This window comes from Fundulus heteroclitus, chromosome 19 (genome assembly GCF_011125445.2).
Source record: "Fundulus heteroclitus isolate FHET01 chromosome 19, MU-UCD_Fhet_4.1, whole genome shotgun sequence".
In the NCBI taxonomy this organism is placed as follows: Eukaryota; Metazoa; Chordata; class Actinopteri; order Cyprinodontiformes; family Fundulidae; genus Fundulus; species Fundulus heteroclitus.
Window position 1 is genome coordinate 29,448,338 of NC_046379.1, and position 15,782 is coordinate 29,464,119.

The 15,782-nt window shown below is 44.8% G+C and overlaps 3 protein-coding genes across 16 annotated transcripts in view; 2 read left to right on the plus strand and 1 right to left on the minus strand.

The window, feature by feature from the left end:
* mark3a (MAP/microtubule affinity-regulating kinase 3a) overlaps positions 1 to 6,045 on the plus strand; it is a 62,661-nt gene extending 56,616 nt beyond the window's left edge. For 5 of the 12 annotated variants that reach the window (XM_036150526.1, XM_036150523.1, XM_012875909.3 and 2 more), the window contains 2 exons: positions 2,207 to 2,251; positions 5,198 to 6,045. In XM_036150526.1, coding sequence (XP_036006419.1) covers positions 2,207 to 2,251; positions 5,198 to 5,543 — 391 coding nt within the window. In that variant the 3' untranslated portion in view covers positions 5,544 to 6,045. Of the gene's footprint in view, positions 1 to 57; positions 2,252 to 5,197 lie in introns of all 12 variants that reach the window. The other 7 variants (XM_012875910.3, XM_012875913.3, XM_012875914.3 and 4 more) reach the window with 4 other exon arrangements.
* A 2,485-nt stretch (positions 6,046 to 8,530) lies between these two features.
* ckba (creatine kinase, brain a) lies at positions 8,531 to 15,431 on the minus strand. 2 transcript variants are annotated; one of them, XM_012875923.3, is made up of 8 exons: positions 12,906 to 13,046; positions 12,440 to 12,641; positions 11,646 to 11,800; positions 11,429 to 11,561; positions 10,896 to 11,067; positions 9,235 to 9,358; positions 8,960 to 9,149; positions 8,531 to 8,849 (listed from the first exon to the last, which is right to left on the minus strand). In XM_012875923.3, exons 2-8 carry the CDS (start codon positions 12,630 to 12,632, stop codon positions 8,671 to 8,673), a joined length of 1,146 nt encoding a protein of 381 aa, XP_012731377.2. In that variant the 5' UTR covers positions 12,633 to 12,641; positions 12,906 to 13,046; the 3' UTR covers positions 8,531 to 8,670.
* The window catches only part of trmt61a (tRNA methyltransferase 61A), a 31,030-nt gene continuing 29,837 nt past the window's right edge, over positions 14,590 to 15,782 (plus strand). Inside the window, exon 1 of one of the 2 annotated variants that reach the window (XM_036150531.1) lies at positions 14,590 to 14,812. The gene's annotated coding sequence lies outside the window, so the exon portion shown is untranslated. The remainder of the gene's footprint in view (positions 14,813 to 15,782) is intronic. The other variant, XM_012875926.3, reaches the window with a different exon arrangement.

Genomic DNA, 15,782 nt, shown 5'->3' on the forward strand with positions numbered 1-15,782 from the left:
TTTTCCTCTTCTTTTGATGTGTTTCAGTTTCCTCAGATTCCAATCTCTTTCTTTCAGATTGTCGAGCAGAAGATATAGAGAGTTGTAGGAAGATGAAGATCTAGAGTAAGGGCTGTTTCACTCTCTCAATTTGTCCCTGAGGAAATATCTTAAAAAAAAAAAAAAAACGTCTGGTTTTACAACTTTGCTCCTCTTCATTTGGTGTTGTTGTTTTTTTTCTGCGCCTCTTTGGCTGGCCCGGAACCTTCTGTCAGTCCCGTCTGTCCTCTTGTCCTCTTTTAGATGTTAAAAGCTCAGAGTCTCCCGGTCCTTGTTTGTTTCCTCCTCGCTGTAGTGCATGATGGGAGCCTGTCCAACTCACCCGTCCTGTCAGAGGATGAAAACTAAAAGTCTGTAGAAGTTCTTTAGACATGCCCAGATCTGTGATTTGCATCCCTTTTCTGATCTCGGGCTTTCGTCGAGCTCCAACCCCTTGGTGCTGATTTGAGGCGGTTCTGATTAGTCTTTGAGAACGGAGAACAGCGGCTGGATGTCGGCTGGTTTCATCTTCGTTAATGACTCATGTTGGGAGGAGATGCGACGTCACACTGCGATGGGAGAGTCGCTGGCAAGTTGGATTTTTAACTCTCCAGCATATGGAAGCGCAGTTAGCTCGTCTAACTGAGGGGTCTCTGTGGCTGTTGTTAGAAAAGGGGAATTCTTCCTTTAGCGCTGATTCACACAAGGCTGGCAAATATTTCTGAATCCAGGGTGCTCCATGGCAAACGGCTCAAAACCTTAAAACAGTAACTTTGCTGCCAGCATTCAGCCTTCCTGTTACCTCCTGAAGTCAGGCCAGGATCAGACGGCCGCTCCGCCGCTGTAACGTTGGATCCTTACGGCGGGATTCCCTTTAGTACCCGTGGAAGCAGGAAATGTCAGCAGTAAAGAGACTAACATGACAAGTGAAGCTGGCTGACACGCCTCCATGGAAAAGAACTTCTTTACAGCTCTGTGCTTCCTCTGTCCTCAGTTCTACACCGTAAACAGCTCCGTTAACTCTTCCTCAGTCAGTCATCGTCTTCACGCAGAACAATGTTGTGAAAACCGCCAACTGGGTCCCACCAGCCGGTCACCAGTCAGAGCCACTTAGGCTGAAAATCAGCAGAAGCACACATTTCCTCACTGGCGCATCATTAGGAATGACCCAAAAACAAGATTTGAGAACATTGTTGCGATGAATTGAAAAGTTTTTTCAGTAAATCACACATGCAACTGATTGGTTATTTCTGTTCTTAATGATTTCCCTCTCACAGCTAAAGGAAGCATGACAGTTCAAACAATACATCAATAATAATTCTCTTATTGTAAAATGTGGCACTCGTGTGTTTCATTTTATTTGTCTGACTAGTAAGGACTCTGTGACATGTCCACAGTTATTTTCAAGTTGTTAGACCCAAACGGAGGAGTGAAACACAATGAGGGGAACCCAGCGGTCCCTTCCTGGGGTCTTTGTGGATGAAATGCTGGAGCCTTTGACCCTGCAGGGCTCCTGCTCAGCCACAGGGACAGATTGTTGTTGGTCTGACGGGGAACTTCATAATTCACCGTTTCTATCCACAAACCCAACGAGTCCCCCCCCAATAAGACTTCATCCACTCACTGACCTGTCTCAGCACAAATGAAAACTGCCTAACCTTCTTCCAAGTCCTCCTCAGTCTGGCCCTTTTCCTCCGTGTTTGGTAACAATGACACAGAACAAATGTTAAATGAAATCTTTGCACATTTTTACTCCCACACACTGTAAAGTCTCCATGGAGGCCATCCACCAGCCTTGTTAGAGAGCTTTCTGCAGCTTCTCTGTGGTTCTCATGCCGCCTGCTTGGTTGCTGCTGTTCAGGGTTGATCCGCCGCTGCTCTGTTTTCTGTCTGCGTTCTGTTGCTGGTTCCACACCAGCCGTCCTCACTCTTCACTTTGTTTTTTCTCACAGCTTCTCACCGACGTTAAAACTTTCCATTTCTTCCTCTCTGTTGTAGTTTTTCTTTTTTTGTGGTGCCTCTCACCGTCGTTCACCCGTTCCGTCACTTTCTCTTTTCACATTCACTGAAATTGATCAAAACTGATTTCTGTTGTGCACAATCCACAATCTTTTTTTTTTTTTCTTTGTCCCCTTCTCCACCCTGACTCCCCCACGCCTCCCTGTCCGATCTTCTCATGGTGCCTCAGAGTCTCAACCGAGTTTGAGAGAAACGGGAGACTTGAGGGCTCAAGGTGAGGTTGCCCCCCCTCCACCCCCCACTGCTTCCCATGTATCTCCCGCCTCCTTGTACCGCGCCGCAGGCTGCGGTTTGTCGGCGTGGGCAGCATCAGAGCCGGGCCGCTGGACCCGGATGTGTCTAGAGGAGTCCCTGTGAATGTTTGAGCGTCCTGCAGCAGAATGGTGAAGCTTGGGCTGTGACTGAGCCGGCCGGCTGTGGCGTTGCTGTGTGATGGCTGCATGGCTCTGCTATGTGCTGCTCTCTTAACCCTGCATGTCCGCTGAGAAGTCAGTGTGAAAACGTGACGCCTGCCATTAAACCAGCAGAAATGTCTTCAGTTCTGATTCTCCAGAAACAAAGACTCCATCACCTGATCTCTGAAAAACCCAGAACGCCATAGAGGAATGCTAGTTAATTAGAAAATAATAGGCATTTCTGGTAAACTGTTTTAAAATCTCTGATTTTAATGCTTTTGCCTTTCATTTCAAATATAGATTCCAAGTAGATTTAAACGATGTAGCATCACTTAGGATAGGAGGTACTAAAAGTCAGAATCAAACAAAATATGATTTTTTTTTTTTGTCTAATTTTAAATCTAATAAGGAACAATATTGGTAAAATAGCCCAAAACTGTTATGCAGCCTAAACAAGTGAAGCGGGTTCTTGAGTCTAAAGAACCCAGATGTAAGGGCAGAGCTAGAACAAAGGTTCTGTCCCACAGAACAGAGAACAGCTTCATGGTCCTACTGTTGATACGGCCGGAGGAGATCTGAAATGTTGGACCGTGCGTCCTCCATCACTGCCGTCCAGAGCGTCAACGGTCCAGATCAGAACCTCAAACGTTTGTTTTTTTGTCCATCAACAGGGAGCAGAGTCGTTTGTTACGGTTATTGGAGCAGTTGGACAAAGTCAAAAGTTTAGAAGCTGCTGAAAGCAAATAAAAACAGAGGTCCCATAACCTTGTTAAGTAGAATATAGAGAAGTCTTGGATTATCCAGACTAGATCCCTTATTTCCAGGATCTGGAAGAAAAAGCTAATCTGAATTTGTGAAAAATAAAAGTGTAATTACATGAAGATCTAAATGAAACTACCAGTTTCTGTAAGTTTCTCAAACATATTAGGATAATCCAGTCCCACAAGTCAAGAACTACAGACTTCAAGAGGTAGTCCAAGTTGGTCCAGAAGCTAAGGAAGCGCTAAATAAGAATCTGGCTTTTAGCACTAAATTCTGACATCATGACGTTGTTTTCTGATTGGTGGAACAAAGAGATGATAAACCCCAATGAACACATACTTCAACTCAAATGTCCAGAACATTTTGAAACTGTGTTTTATGCATCTCTAAAAAATTACCAGCAAAGTTTCAAGTTTTGAAATGGAGAATGTGTTGGAACCGTGAGTGAGGCCAACCTGAGTAACCTTATATTACACAGCTAGATGCATTTTTCCCCTCTGGTCCCAGACGGTCCATCAGGAGTCGGCACCCATTTTTTTTCTGGCAGTTCTCAGATAGTGAGTGTATATTTTGCATGTATTTAAACATGGCATTGTCTTAAAATCCCTTTGACACAAAACAGTAGATGGTTGATCCTGAAAGGGAGCCACTGAAAATACAACTTCCATTACAAGAGTGAACTGCATCTTGGCCAGAAGGAATTATTTCCCTGTTAAGGTTATTACAAGACAGAGGACTTAGATTTAGTTTAGTCTCTGGACAGCTACCGTCTGCAGGGCTGCTTATGTTACACTGAAGGGAGCTTAATGCAGCATTATGAATAACTTCAAATCCATCTTTCTCTGAGCCCAACACCGTTAAATAGCCTCAGTTCCATATTTACGCCTTTCCACGACGCAGCTTAACAGATTGCAATGTTTAAATGTGATAAAATGTAAGATGCCTGGACAGGTGGTTGGAGAGCATAGCCAGCAGCGTACAGCTCCACCCAGAACTGCCCATGCGCCTCTCACATTTAGATGGAAAAGTCCTGTTTTAATTTTACCAGCGCCTTTCCTCTGACGGGAAGTCATATTAACCTTTAGGACGGCCCAGCTCGTGTCCCTTCAACCTGTGGTAGGAGTTAAAGATTAGGGTGATGGCAAGGAGGCCTTTCTACCTCAAAGAAGCGCGTCAATAAGGGGAAACTCCCAGAATTCCAGAGGGGATGTGCAGAAAGCTGCTCAGCCATTTAAAAATAGTTTAATGGCTGTACTGCCATTCAAGATTTATCTATTGATTATTGAGGAACTGTATAAGTAATTCAAAATTGTTGCATTATTTGACATAGTTATATTATCTTTTGCTTTGCTCATTTCCTACCAGAAATCGACTTTGGTTGAATGACAATAAATTTCCCTCTACATCTGTATGAAGAATTATGGGCCTAACGGTACATGGTTAGATGTTTGAAGAGTACAGCAAACGCAGGCTTTTCTGAAGGGATGGGCCTCACATTTAAAAGCTAACTAATCTTAGTGTTGCTTTGATCTTCTGGGTTTTTCAAAGATGGCTCCAGTCTTTTGTTTTGCTTTATTTTCCCCTTTCTCAGTTTGGACGTCACAGACAAAATGTAAGCCGACTAAATATAGTCAAATTATTCAAACATGGTCTTCTATTAGAATAAGGAAGGACTTACCTTTCACCTTTAAACTTGAATGAAAACGTTGCTTTCAGAAACAAACTGCTCTGAATCAAACATGAATCTTGGTCTGTTTCCCTGAAGGTAAAACTGATCCCTACATTTTGTCAAGTCCAAGGCTCCACAGCCTTGGACTGCCAGCCAGATGTGACATGAAAATTGCAAACTGAGATCAGAACGTGTCTCAGCCGCGAGAGACGCCACCTCGTGGTTTAGTTTGGATGCAAAAAGTCACTTTCTAAAGGATTTTTTGCAAACACTGCCCTCCAGGATGAGCCTGTAATTCTAATCAAAGCTCTCCTCCCTGTCTTTCTCCCCACAGTCGCCATGTACCTGGGGATCAGAAAGGGGAAATTAAAGACAGTAAACCCCGCTCCCTCAGATTCACCTGGAGTATGAGAACCACCAGCTCCATGGAGCCCTGCGACATCATGAGGGAGATCCGCAAGGTGCTCGACGTCAACAACTGCGACTACGAACAGCAAGAGAGTTTCCTGCTTCTTTGCGTCTACGGAGACGGGCGGGCCGAAAACCTGGTCCAGTGGGAGATGGAGGTCTGCAAGCTGCCCCGCCTTTCCCTCAACGGCGTCCGCTTCAAAAGGATATCTGGGTCATCGATCGCTTTCAAAAACATTGCTTCCAAAATATCCAACGAGTTAAAACTATGAACAAAAGGACTAAAGTATTCATTAAAAATCTATATTGAGAGGTATTTAAGCTGTACAATCATCCAAGTAGCAGTTTCCAAATGTCTCCTTTTTTAAATAAGACCGTCTGTATTAAATATTATAATGTATAGATAAAGGCTTTTGGCAATAATTACCGAATTATCTACTAATATCTGTCTGTTCTGACCGCAGGGGGTCACCATTAACAAGTTGAATATGATTTGTCATGCTGTGAATGTGGACAAAAAGTTTAAAAAAAAAAGTATTTCTGGTCTTATTTATTTCACCTTTTTTTTCTCTCTCTCGGTAAAAAGAAAAAGACGTAGCTCGGGGTTTTTTTTTTTGTGTAAATAATGTATCTTGCTTTCAAGATGTCTTCACTGCTACACTTTTTTTTTTTCTTTTGTATTTTGTTAAAGATTCGAGAGAATGGGAAGTCCATGTTAATGCCCACATGGTTAAGGTTCACTCATGTCTCCATTAAAGCGTCTGTTACCCTAAACTCCCCGTCTCGTCACTAGTCTGTGGGCCGTAACCAGCAGAAAATGTGTTAAGTTGACCGATTTAAAGAATTCCAGTCATGTTTGTTGGAGCACACAAGCTTAGTCATTTTGTCGCTTTTGGATTGAAGTTGTGAGACAGAGGTAAAGCGCTCACATGGAAATGCATAAACCAGTAGCCCCTCTCATTTTAAAGGAGATCAGATTAAAAAAATCAGCCATTTTGTTTTTGCTGTTTGGTCACTGTGACAGTATGGCACTAAATGATTTATACACCCAGCAGATTTAGGTTTAGAGTCACCTTAAAGTAAAACATCACCTTAGAGAGACTCTAATCTGACAGAGAATCCATGGAGGGAGCTAAAGATTAGGGTGATGGTGAGGACACCATCCAGCCTCCAAGCTCGACATCAAAGACATCAAAAAGCAGAAGAGACGTGCAAACAGAGGGTGAACAATTACACTAAGGGTTGATTGACGCAATGCCAATAAAGAGTTTTTTATTTATTAAGCGTAAAATAAATCAATGGGCCTCTTTTTAATATGTGTATGAAATTTTTTTCCCTTAAATTGATACTCCTTTCACATTGTTCTAATTTCTGTGAGATGCCCGTCTAGTTTCCTTTCAGGATAATCTTGGTTGAATGTAAATAATTAGAAATCTAAATCTGCCAGGGCTATAAACAGTTCTGGGCTTAACTGTAAATGTTTCAGATAAACTCTTTTACTATCCAAGATAACATGATAAATACAAGCTTCTTTTTTTTTTTTTAAATTATGACTTTAATTATTAAAGGAAAACATGGAGCCTAGCCAATGGAGTTCAGTTATACTCAACTTTTTTTTAACTCTTTGTTTGCAGGAAGTCAAGCAGGAAATAATTAAGAGGTCAAACAGCTCCTTATATAATATATATTTTTCAACCGTCCCATCCTGAAGCTGTTTCCTCAGAATATGACCTGAATCCTGGTCTATGGGTGGTCTCTAATGGGGTCTGGGGCTGTTTGCTCCTTTGGCAATCTGTACACCAATCTTGTACCCATAGCTGACCACTTTGTCCTTTCCTACTTCTATTTTGTACCCATGTATTTAAACGAGGTCGTATCAGTGTTTAGTTAGAGCAGAGTCATGAAAATACTCAAATTTATCTGTACTTATAGATGTATGGTGTTTTCAGATGGATTCCAGCCTACTTCCATTGAATTGGTTGTTTCCAGACTTCTTATGGCCCTGAATCACAACCAAGAGATTTTTATGAATTATTTCCAGTAACTATCAGATTATAGAAAGTTGACTTTGCAGGAGTGAATGGTTGGGTATGGATATAAAACATCCCCGTCAGATTGCTCCATATAAAACCTGAAATAATTTGGTATGAACCGACTATAACCTCCAGGTAAGAAGGGCCCAAATGACCAGCATGTGAAGGAAAGGAGCCGAGCTGGGAAGACCCCCCTCCACCTTTACCGTGCAGGATAATTCAATCTGGGAAGTTTGAGTAAATTTAGAGTCCTTTTATCACAAATTGTGATTAGATAACAAAAAGTAAGAGTTCTGACTGTAACAGCATCCTAAGATTGCCGTTGTCCACATAAAGAGTGACAGGCCAGCACTCAATATTGGTTAAAATTAAATACTTTTGACCCAAAAGACTCCTCACTCATTGAGGATCTTTAACAGCATCTTTGGATTTTTAACCTGACAAAGAAACCTAAACACTGACGTCATGGACCAGCAGGTCAATATACAGGAATGTGTTGACTATATGTAAAACACAGTGAAGGAGCATTTTTCCCCTTGTTCTCACTGGATCTTGTTTAGGTTCATCTAGAGCTGTGTGTCCCATCCCTGGTGTCTGATTAACAGGCTTCTGCTGAACTGAATCTGGATCAGGGCTGTTAAAGCAGGGGAACATCTAAAACAGGCAGGGCAGTGTGCCTGGAGGACCAGGGCTGGGACACCGATCTAGAGAACTGCATGTCCGTCATGTTTCATTAACTTTTATAAAAGGGGACTGACTGCTCAACAAACTGCCTGTTCACACGTTCAGGGAAAGTTGAGTGGAAGGAAAAACTCTACAAGTAGCAGAGAGCTAGGCAGGACTGTAAAGAAAAGCACGGTGAAGAATTGGAGACTGATGAGGCGTTTAGGAGCCAGCACACTGACAGACGTGTTGCTGAGTCAAACCACTGCTGAACCAGACAGAAGCTCCTTACCTGGGCCAAGGAGAGGAATTGGTCTAAATTCCTCTTTTCAGTAGCTGCAAAGAGTCCTTCTCACCAGAAATAAACCCTCTGTACAACAAGTTTTACATTTAAACAGTTACATCAGTTCATCAAGATGCATTTTCACCTCTGAAGGAAATTGTGTTTCCAGTAAAGACCGTTCCAGTTTGTAAAACAGTAATTGATTTCATTCTGACCAACATGTTTGCAGTCCCAGCATCCAGGCCTGTGGGTAAACCTCTGAGTGAAGGAACATTACAGATTTCAGCTTGAACCAGAACGTTTTTATTGCATTTCAGACCTTAAATACAGAATTCCACACTGAAACATGAAGCGCAGTCAATCCTTCACAGGGTAGGGTTTTAAGGGAAGGCCGTGGGGTTAGAGAGGGAGAGGACTGCTTTACTTCTGGGCAGGCATCAGGTCGTCGATGGACTGGCCTTTCTCCAGACGCTTCTCCATCTCCACCAGCAGCTTGACGCCGTCGACCACCATCTGTACCAGCTCCACCTCAGAGAAGCCGATTCTGTCAGCGTTGGAGATGTCAAAGACTCCGCCGACGGCCGCGGTGTCGACGCCGCCTGGGAAGGGACAAATGTTAGCACCAACCTACTTTACAGCCATGGAGCAACAGCTTCAGTCCGCTAAACCTGCCCACAATGACAAGTTCTGACTATCAAAGAACTCTTACCAGTCCCGCGTTTCTGGAGCCTCAGCTTGGTCAGAACCTCCTCAAACTTGGGGTTTTTGCTCATGTTTGGCAGCTTTACGTGTACTCCTGCGCGCAGACCGGTGCCCAGGTTGGAGGGGCAGGTGAGAACGTAACCCAGATGCTCATTCCACATGAAAGCGTGGCCCCGCTCCTTGAACAGGGTCTCGATCTGTGAACAGGATGGAAGCCAGCTATTAGACAGTCAAATGGGCGCCGAGGCGTGGCCGGTTCTGAAATCGGAGTTCCCCGCTGACCTTGGTGAGACCCGTGCAGAAGCGATCGAACACCTCCTTCATGTTGCCGCCTTTCTGCATGGAAATCACACGCAGGTGGTCCTCCTCGTTCACCCAGACCAGGAAGGTCTTGTTGTCGTTGTGCCTGGTGGAGACGGCACAGAAGAGCAGACGGTTAGAATAACTGGAGGCTGCCTGGAAGGCTGCGTGTTCAACCATCAGGGTCATGTTGGGTCAGCAGGCCTGACCGTGGAGAAGGTTCCCATCAGTCCTAAAATAAAGACATCTACCCTGATGGTGGCGTTAGACACGCTCAGAGGACCGACAGAAAAATGGAGGGTGGCCTTATGTTTAGATAAAATCTTATCTTGCAATTATTAAACCATGTCCAAACGCGAGGCTTACTACAATAAAGCTGTCAGGACACGAATATGTTGATGTCCAAATTAGCTTTTTACATGAATCATTTTATTTTATGTCCTGTTGAACCCTTAGGCCAGACTTCTGCCTCTAGTGTTAGCTGATGCTAAGGGACCGTCTCCTGTGAAATGTAATTATTCAAATGTTGAGCTTTTGCAAGATTACATGCAAAAACTACATTTCCCTCGTGGAGTGGCTTCTGTGTGCGCCAACGCCTGCTCAGGACGACGGCGAGCCGGACCAGACAGACCAGAGTGAGCAGAACCAGAGACCCAACAGGATGATGAAAACCAGCTTTATTCCTTAAAGTTCAGTGAGCTTTGCCTCTGTGCCCTTATGGTTGAGAGCAGTGGCCCGTTAAGAAAAGCTAAGAAATTATTAAGCCAAGATCTCCAGGTTATTTGTTCTTAATCGGCCCTTCTGTCAGTTTTACAAAAGCCACCAATCAGTTGCCGTGGTGACTCCTTCTGGAAAGGAAACCTGGTCCAGAGCCAGGCTTAGTTATTGCCAAAGGGTGTTTACATTTTCAGTCAAGAGTCACCTTGGTGAGAGTTTTAGGTTTTCCATTCATCTAAAGGGTCACCGTGTTGCATTCAAGTACTGCTGTAGAACTGGGTCCACAGACTACAATTCACAGCTTCACCTTGAATGAACCGGTGCCGTCACGTTGCTGAAAGCTGATGCAGAAAATTAAAGACTTCTGATCACTTTATGCTGAACATGCATGCAGCTTTTAAACAGGGGAGAATTAATCAGAACCCTCAGACATGTTTTCACCTCACAGGTTTTACCCGTTTTTGGTTTAGATCAAAATGAAGACTTTGCTGAGGAGTGTTTTTGATCTGAAAGAACATTTTGGGGTCGCAGGCTTTAAAGCCAAAAGCAGCCATCAGTCTCAGAAGTCCAGTCAGACTTTTTGAAGGCAGCTGCGATACAATGGAAGTGTTGAATTAAAAGACGATCTGGGCTCAGTTATGAACAAAAGGCTGCTCTGACAGCTAATTAGGTTCCATTTATCGTACATCAATATGTCAGGGACACGTGGGACGCAGATCAATATGTGAAATTGGGGCAATAAGAACAAGCCGTAAGGCTGAGCAGCAGCAGGCAGCTGTGCTACCATCTGCCCCACCATGCAGCCTCTACCGTCCTATGATGAACTCAAAGGAATAAATCAGTGATTAAAGCTGCTGATGCAGGGAGCAGGTTCTGCTATCTGGGCGACCGCCGACTCGTCACACTGGAGGAATAGGAAGGCTTACCAGATTCCCCTGCCGTCTGGCCAGTCACGGGCCATTCCTGAGGCCAGCAGGAGAGGAGACACTGGCTTGTCAAAGAGGAAGTGGTCGTCGATGAGCTGCTGCTGCTCTGCATCCGTCATGTTCTTCAGGGCGTAGTATTTGCCTTTCAGGTCACCGCTCAGAGAGGCCAGAGCTGCGGTGAGAGCAGACGCGTCAACACACACCACAATGAGGAGCTTCAGACTATGGCTTAACATTTTCACTTCACACCAATTTTCAAATTTGGAAAAAAAAAAATCATTAAAAATATAAAGAAATTCATTAAATGAAACATTAAGACAGGACTGGGGAAACCCCACCAACACTTCACACTGCTACCACTAGAGGGCGTCCCGCCTTCAACAATAAGTTTCAGCCTGTTTTAAGGCACAGGGTGTCACTGCATCATCATCATCATTATTATAATTATTACTACAGAAGCATTGCTACGTGCTTAGCAGCCTCCCTAAAACCAACACCAACTTCTCTCCAGCCACAGCTTCAGGGCGTTTTACCTTCAACAGAGAGCTTCTCCACAGCCCGCCTCTCTCCACGGCTGCAGTGTGGCGGCAGGCAGAAGCCACGGATGCTGCGTCCTGTTCTGACCCGGGAGCTCAGAACATAATCAGGGTCCAGGTCGTCGCCGCCCTGAGAGAACAGGCCGGCCGTTTAAATCACCTCCACACATGAATCCATCCTTGTCATGGCGAGGCGGTGGGAGGGTGGCAGTACCTTCAGGTTTCCTGAGTTCAGGTCCGTCTTGTGCTTGTCTGTGGGTTTGTATCCTCCATGTCTGGCCTCGATCACAGGGTCCAGCAGCTCTTTGAAAACCTCGTATGTCTCCTCGTCGCCAGCCACACAGCCCACGGTCATAATAAATGGGTGGCCTGCAGGTGGAGGTCACACACACACACAGTTACAAACTAGATAGGGTTGTACCGTGGCCAGCTGAATGTGTCAGGTTTGGTCAGGCCCAGAGGCGTTGCTGTTACTGTACCAGGATTATCAACCCCTGTCTGGATGACACCATCTATGGTGAAGCCGTTGGGTGTCACCCTCTCTCTCAGCAGCTTGTACATTTCCAGGTTTAAGACCTTGGCCATGTGGTTGTTGTGATTACGGACATCTGGGAACTCATCGTCAGCTGACAGCCACTTCAGACTCAGCTTGGCCATGTTCTCAGAGCTAGACAGAACACACGGTCTACAGGGTGAGGACAGCTACACTCCACTGAGCAGCTCAGAGCCGGGCTCCAGCAGGAACCACGCTGGAAGCCCTTACATCAGGAAGCCTGGCATTCAGAAAGCATCTTATCTCTGTTGGGCATTTGCTATCAATTTTTATTTTTTTTTTTATGTTTTTGCAATTGATAAACACATTCAAAGGGAAGATGGCAGTTTGTAATAAATCTAGCGCTCCATATATGAGAGAGTTTTGGGCCTAGTTTATCTCACTGAGGTCCCGGTCCAGAAAAGCTTCCGCTCCCAGAACCGCTGCAGCCCAGCGCGGAACAAAGGTGGCTTTACCTGGGTTGTCCACCCCGGTCTGGATGACGTCATCCAGCGTAAACCCACTGGGCGTCTCTTTGCTCCTCAGCCGCTCGTATATGGCCGGAGTCAGGACCTTGGCCATGTGGTTGTTGTGTTTGCTGAGGTCCGGGTACTCCTGCTCGGAGGAGAACTTCAGCTTGGCCTGGTTGTGCGTGTTTCCGAAAGGCATGGCTGTTCCCTGCGGCGGGCGACGGAGGGGAGAGGCGGTGAAAAGCAGCGACACACTGACACACCGGCTCCGCTCTACGGCTCACAGCTACACCGGGATGCTGGTCCGTTAGAACACACGGAGACCCACAGAACTCTACGTCTTCCACATGTATTAGACCCGAATGTTAACATCAGCGGCAAGCATACAGACATAAAAAAAACCCCGCACAACAACGTTAAAGAGTTAAAAACAAGCTGGCTTGGTGGGCTCGGAATGAAAAGACCCCCCTACCTGTTGCGTTGGGCCTTGGGGAAGACTACTGCTATTAGAAGTTGACACAGAGATCCCTATGGTTCCGACAGAGGAGCGCTCAACCCAGCGGCAGCGTCCCAGCAGCTCTCCGGCCCAGCCTCACTTCAGATGGCAATTTATAGATGAGCGTCTCCGCTCCCATTGGTCACCGTTGCTGCTCCGTTCGGCCAATCGGAGGCGTGAATTTTGGCTGCAACGATGATTTCCGTTTCATCCCCATTCACTTTCTCCTCAGTAATCTGCAGTTTCCGCTTCCACGGGACAGCAGGTGACCAGCAAACACAACCAGCACGTCCGAAACAACAGGATCCATCCCCTCCCCCCCCCCCCCAAAAAAAAAGACAAAAAGGAGATACCTCTTGCACATAATAAGAATCAGAATCATAAAGCTGTATGGGCGACTGATCAGAAAACCTTTGAGTTGCGTGGACTTCAGGAAAATTTGACTACATCTAAACACGTGGTTTGTGAAGTGGAGCAGGGCAGACTGGAGAGAACTCACCGCAAAATACTAAGCAGTCTTTTAGCAACAGGCTGTTAGGAGTACCTCTTGGTCTGGCCAATGCATTCCACTGAGCAGATCTTTAGGGACCAGTTCTCTCCTGCAGAACCGCTGCATTGACTCTCACCTTCCTGAAACCGACCCCCAGCCACAAAGAACAACTAAAGGTCCGCCAGTCAGCACGGATAACAACAGCCAAACACCAGAGAAAAAGAAGTAAGAAAACATATTCCGTCATCAAAAAGCTGCAATCGTTTGGGTTGGCTACAGTATGACCGCCACTGCTCTGGCAAAAAAAAAAAAAAAAAAACAAACATCCAAGGTGATATAAAAGCAGAAGGACATTCGCTCACCTGATGAGTAGTGAATAGGCACTAAAAACAACAACAATGGAGCAGGAAATTGCTCCTGTTTCTCCCTCCGCAGCAGTTATGGCTTCTGATTGGTCGGGCTCAACGCTTAAACGACCTGCAAACTCAAACGCAACTGGAATACTTCAACAACTATTCTGTTAAAAGCGGCATGTGCAGAACCCATTTTGGTGCCAGCTGATCAGTTGGGTGCTGGTGCCTGTGACGTCATCAACACGAAAAACAATAAGCTTTCTTGTATTCAGTGCGCTTTAAAAAACAACAAAAACGGTCTATTCTGTGACACGCCACAGTTTACCTCTAAGCTGGCGTTCTATAGTACTTTTAAAGAAAAAGAAAAAAAAAACGTTTGTAAAATGTCAGAAAACGGCCGTTATTCTCGCGATGAGAACATTATTTTATGCATGCACGCTAGTTTTCAATCGTTGTGTAAAATATGCGTAGACGTCTATAGTCGGAGTTTATATATTTTTAAATCAAACCACAAAAACTGTATTAGAGAAACTATTTTTTTTTCTTGTTTCTTTTACAGCTCACACAGATCCGTTTATCTGTGTCTCTGTGAGAGCAAAGTCTTTGCTGGCGAGCCAACGGATCTGAGTTTACTACGTCTTCATGGCGGTTAAATGTTCATGTGCAGCAACTAAACATGAGATTCTGTCAGGTCCCATGATGGAAACACAAGCAAGCCTGTTGCCGGTTGGTGTGGGCGTCAGTCCGCCGCTCTCGCCCGGTCACATTTGCAGGACATCCGGGGTATTTCTGCGTCGGCTCGATGATCCCCATCCGGTCTTTTTTTACTCGACTTCCGTTGAAAACAAGAGCACGTGTGGGCCGCCGCTGTCAGTTCGTACCTCTAGCGGCTGCAGCGGCGTTAAAAGCGGCATTTGCTGGACGTGTCAACAGCCGGGGTTAAGTTTGTTTTAGGTGGAAAGGCAAACGGGGAAGCTTCGAAAGGAGACGGTACGTGCAGAGTTCGGAACGGTTAAGCTGCCTGTCGCGCGGCACCAACGGTCAGGGTAACCGGCGTAGCTTGAGCTAGCTAGTTTAAAAGTTCCGAATACGTTCAACGTCTACGCACTAACGGTTTGGTGATAACAACTCATGCTATGGAAACGTTTTTTTGCTCCGTGACATTGCGTTTCTGATAGGAAGCTGAGACAATTTAACTTTATATAGAAATGAAAAACAAACAAACAGTGGTTCGGTCCTTAGCTTTAAGCTCAGGTGGCTAACTGCTATGAGATGCTCAACGTTCCTCTTCGCTAACGGTTACCCAACCGCTATATGCGCCTCTTACAAACTGCCATCTTTCACTGTTGAATTGTACCGTCGACTCTTTTCAAGGTTTTAAATAATTTAACTATAATTAGAAATATAATATGCCCAAGATAATAGGTAAACTATTACGAAGCTAAACCATGGGATAACGTTCCATTTAATTGAATGGGTAATAACAAATTCTGAAATACCATTGGTGTACTCTGGTTCTTCCTTTAAACATGGCGATTTTAACACTAAACAAACTTTTTAAAGAAATTTTACTCACATCTTCTCGATGTTTTCGGACATTTTGCCGGTTGTTTTCCTCTCAGGTTTCTGTTGAAGAAGTTTCCTTCTGTCTCCGCTGATGGATTAATTCCGACTGTTGGTAAACTGCCGTTGGTCTCAGGTAGAGTCCCATAGGTCGGAGCGTTGCTAGGGGGCAATTACCATGGCAACGGTGGCCTTAACTGGAAAATAATATTTTTGTCTAAACTTAGTTTAGCACAGTTAAACGAAACAAGTCATAAGTGTATTAATACAATTATGTGAAGGGCCCAGCATATCACCAAATGTGTCAGTATAACAAAATGATACTAAAAGTTTTCACACAAAGTTATAAGGCAATTCTTTATTGTTAGAGCATTTCATTTACTTTTCATCAGTGCATCACTAATTTGGCGCTTAACATACTCGTAATTATTTCAGGAGTGAATTGAT

Coding starts and splice junctions, on each gene's coding strand:
- ckba (XM_012875923.3), bottom strand. CDS start 12,632: ATGCCTTTCGGAAACACGCACAACCAGGCCAAGCTGAAGTTCTCCTCC. Junction 11,562..11,645: donor TGAACTCAGGAAACCTGAAG/GTACTGCCACCC, acceptor CTGTTCTCTCAG/GGCGGCGACGACCTGGACCC. Junction 8,850..8,959: donor GCTCCAGAAACGCGGGACTG/GTAAGAGTTCTT, acceptor GTCCCTTCCCAG/GCGGCGTCGACACCGCGGCC.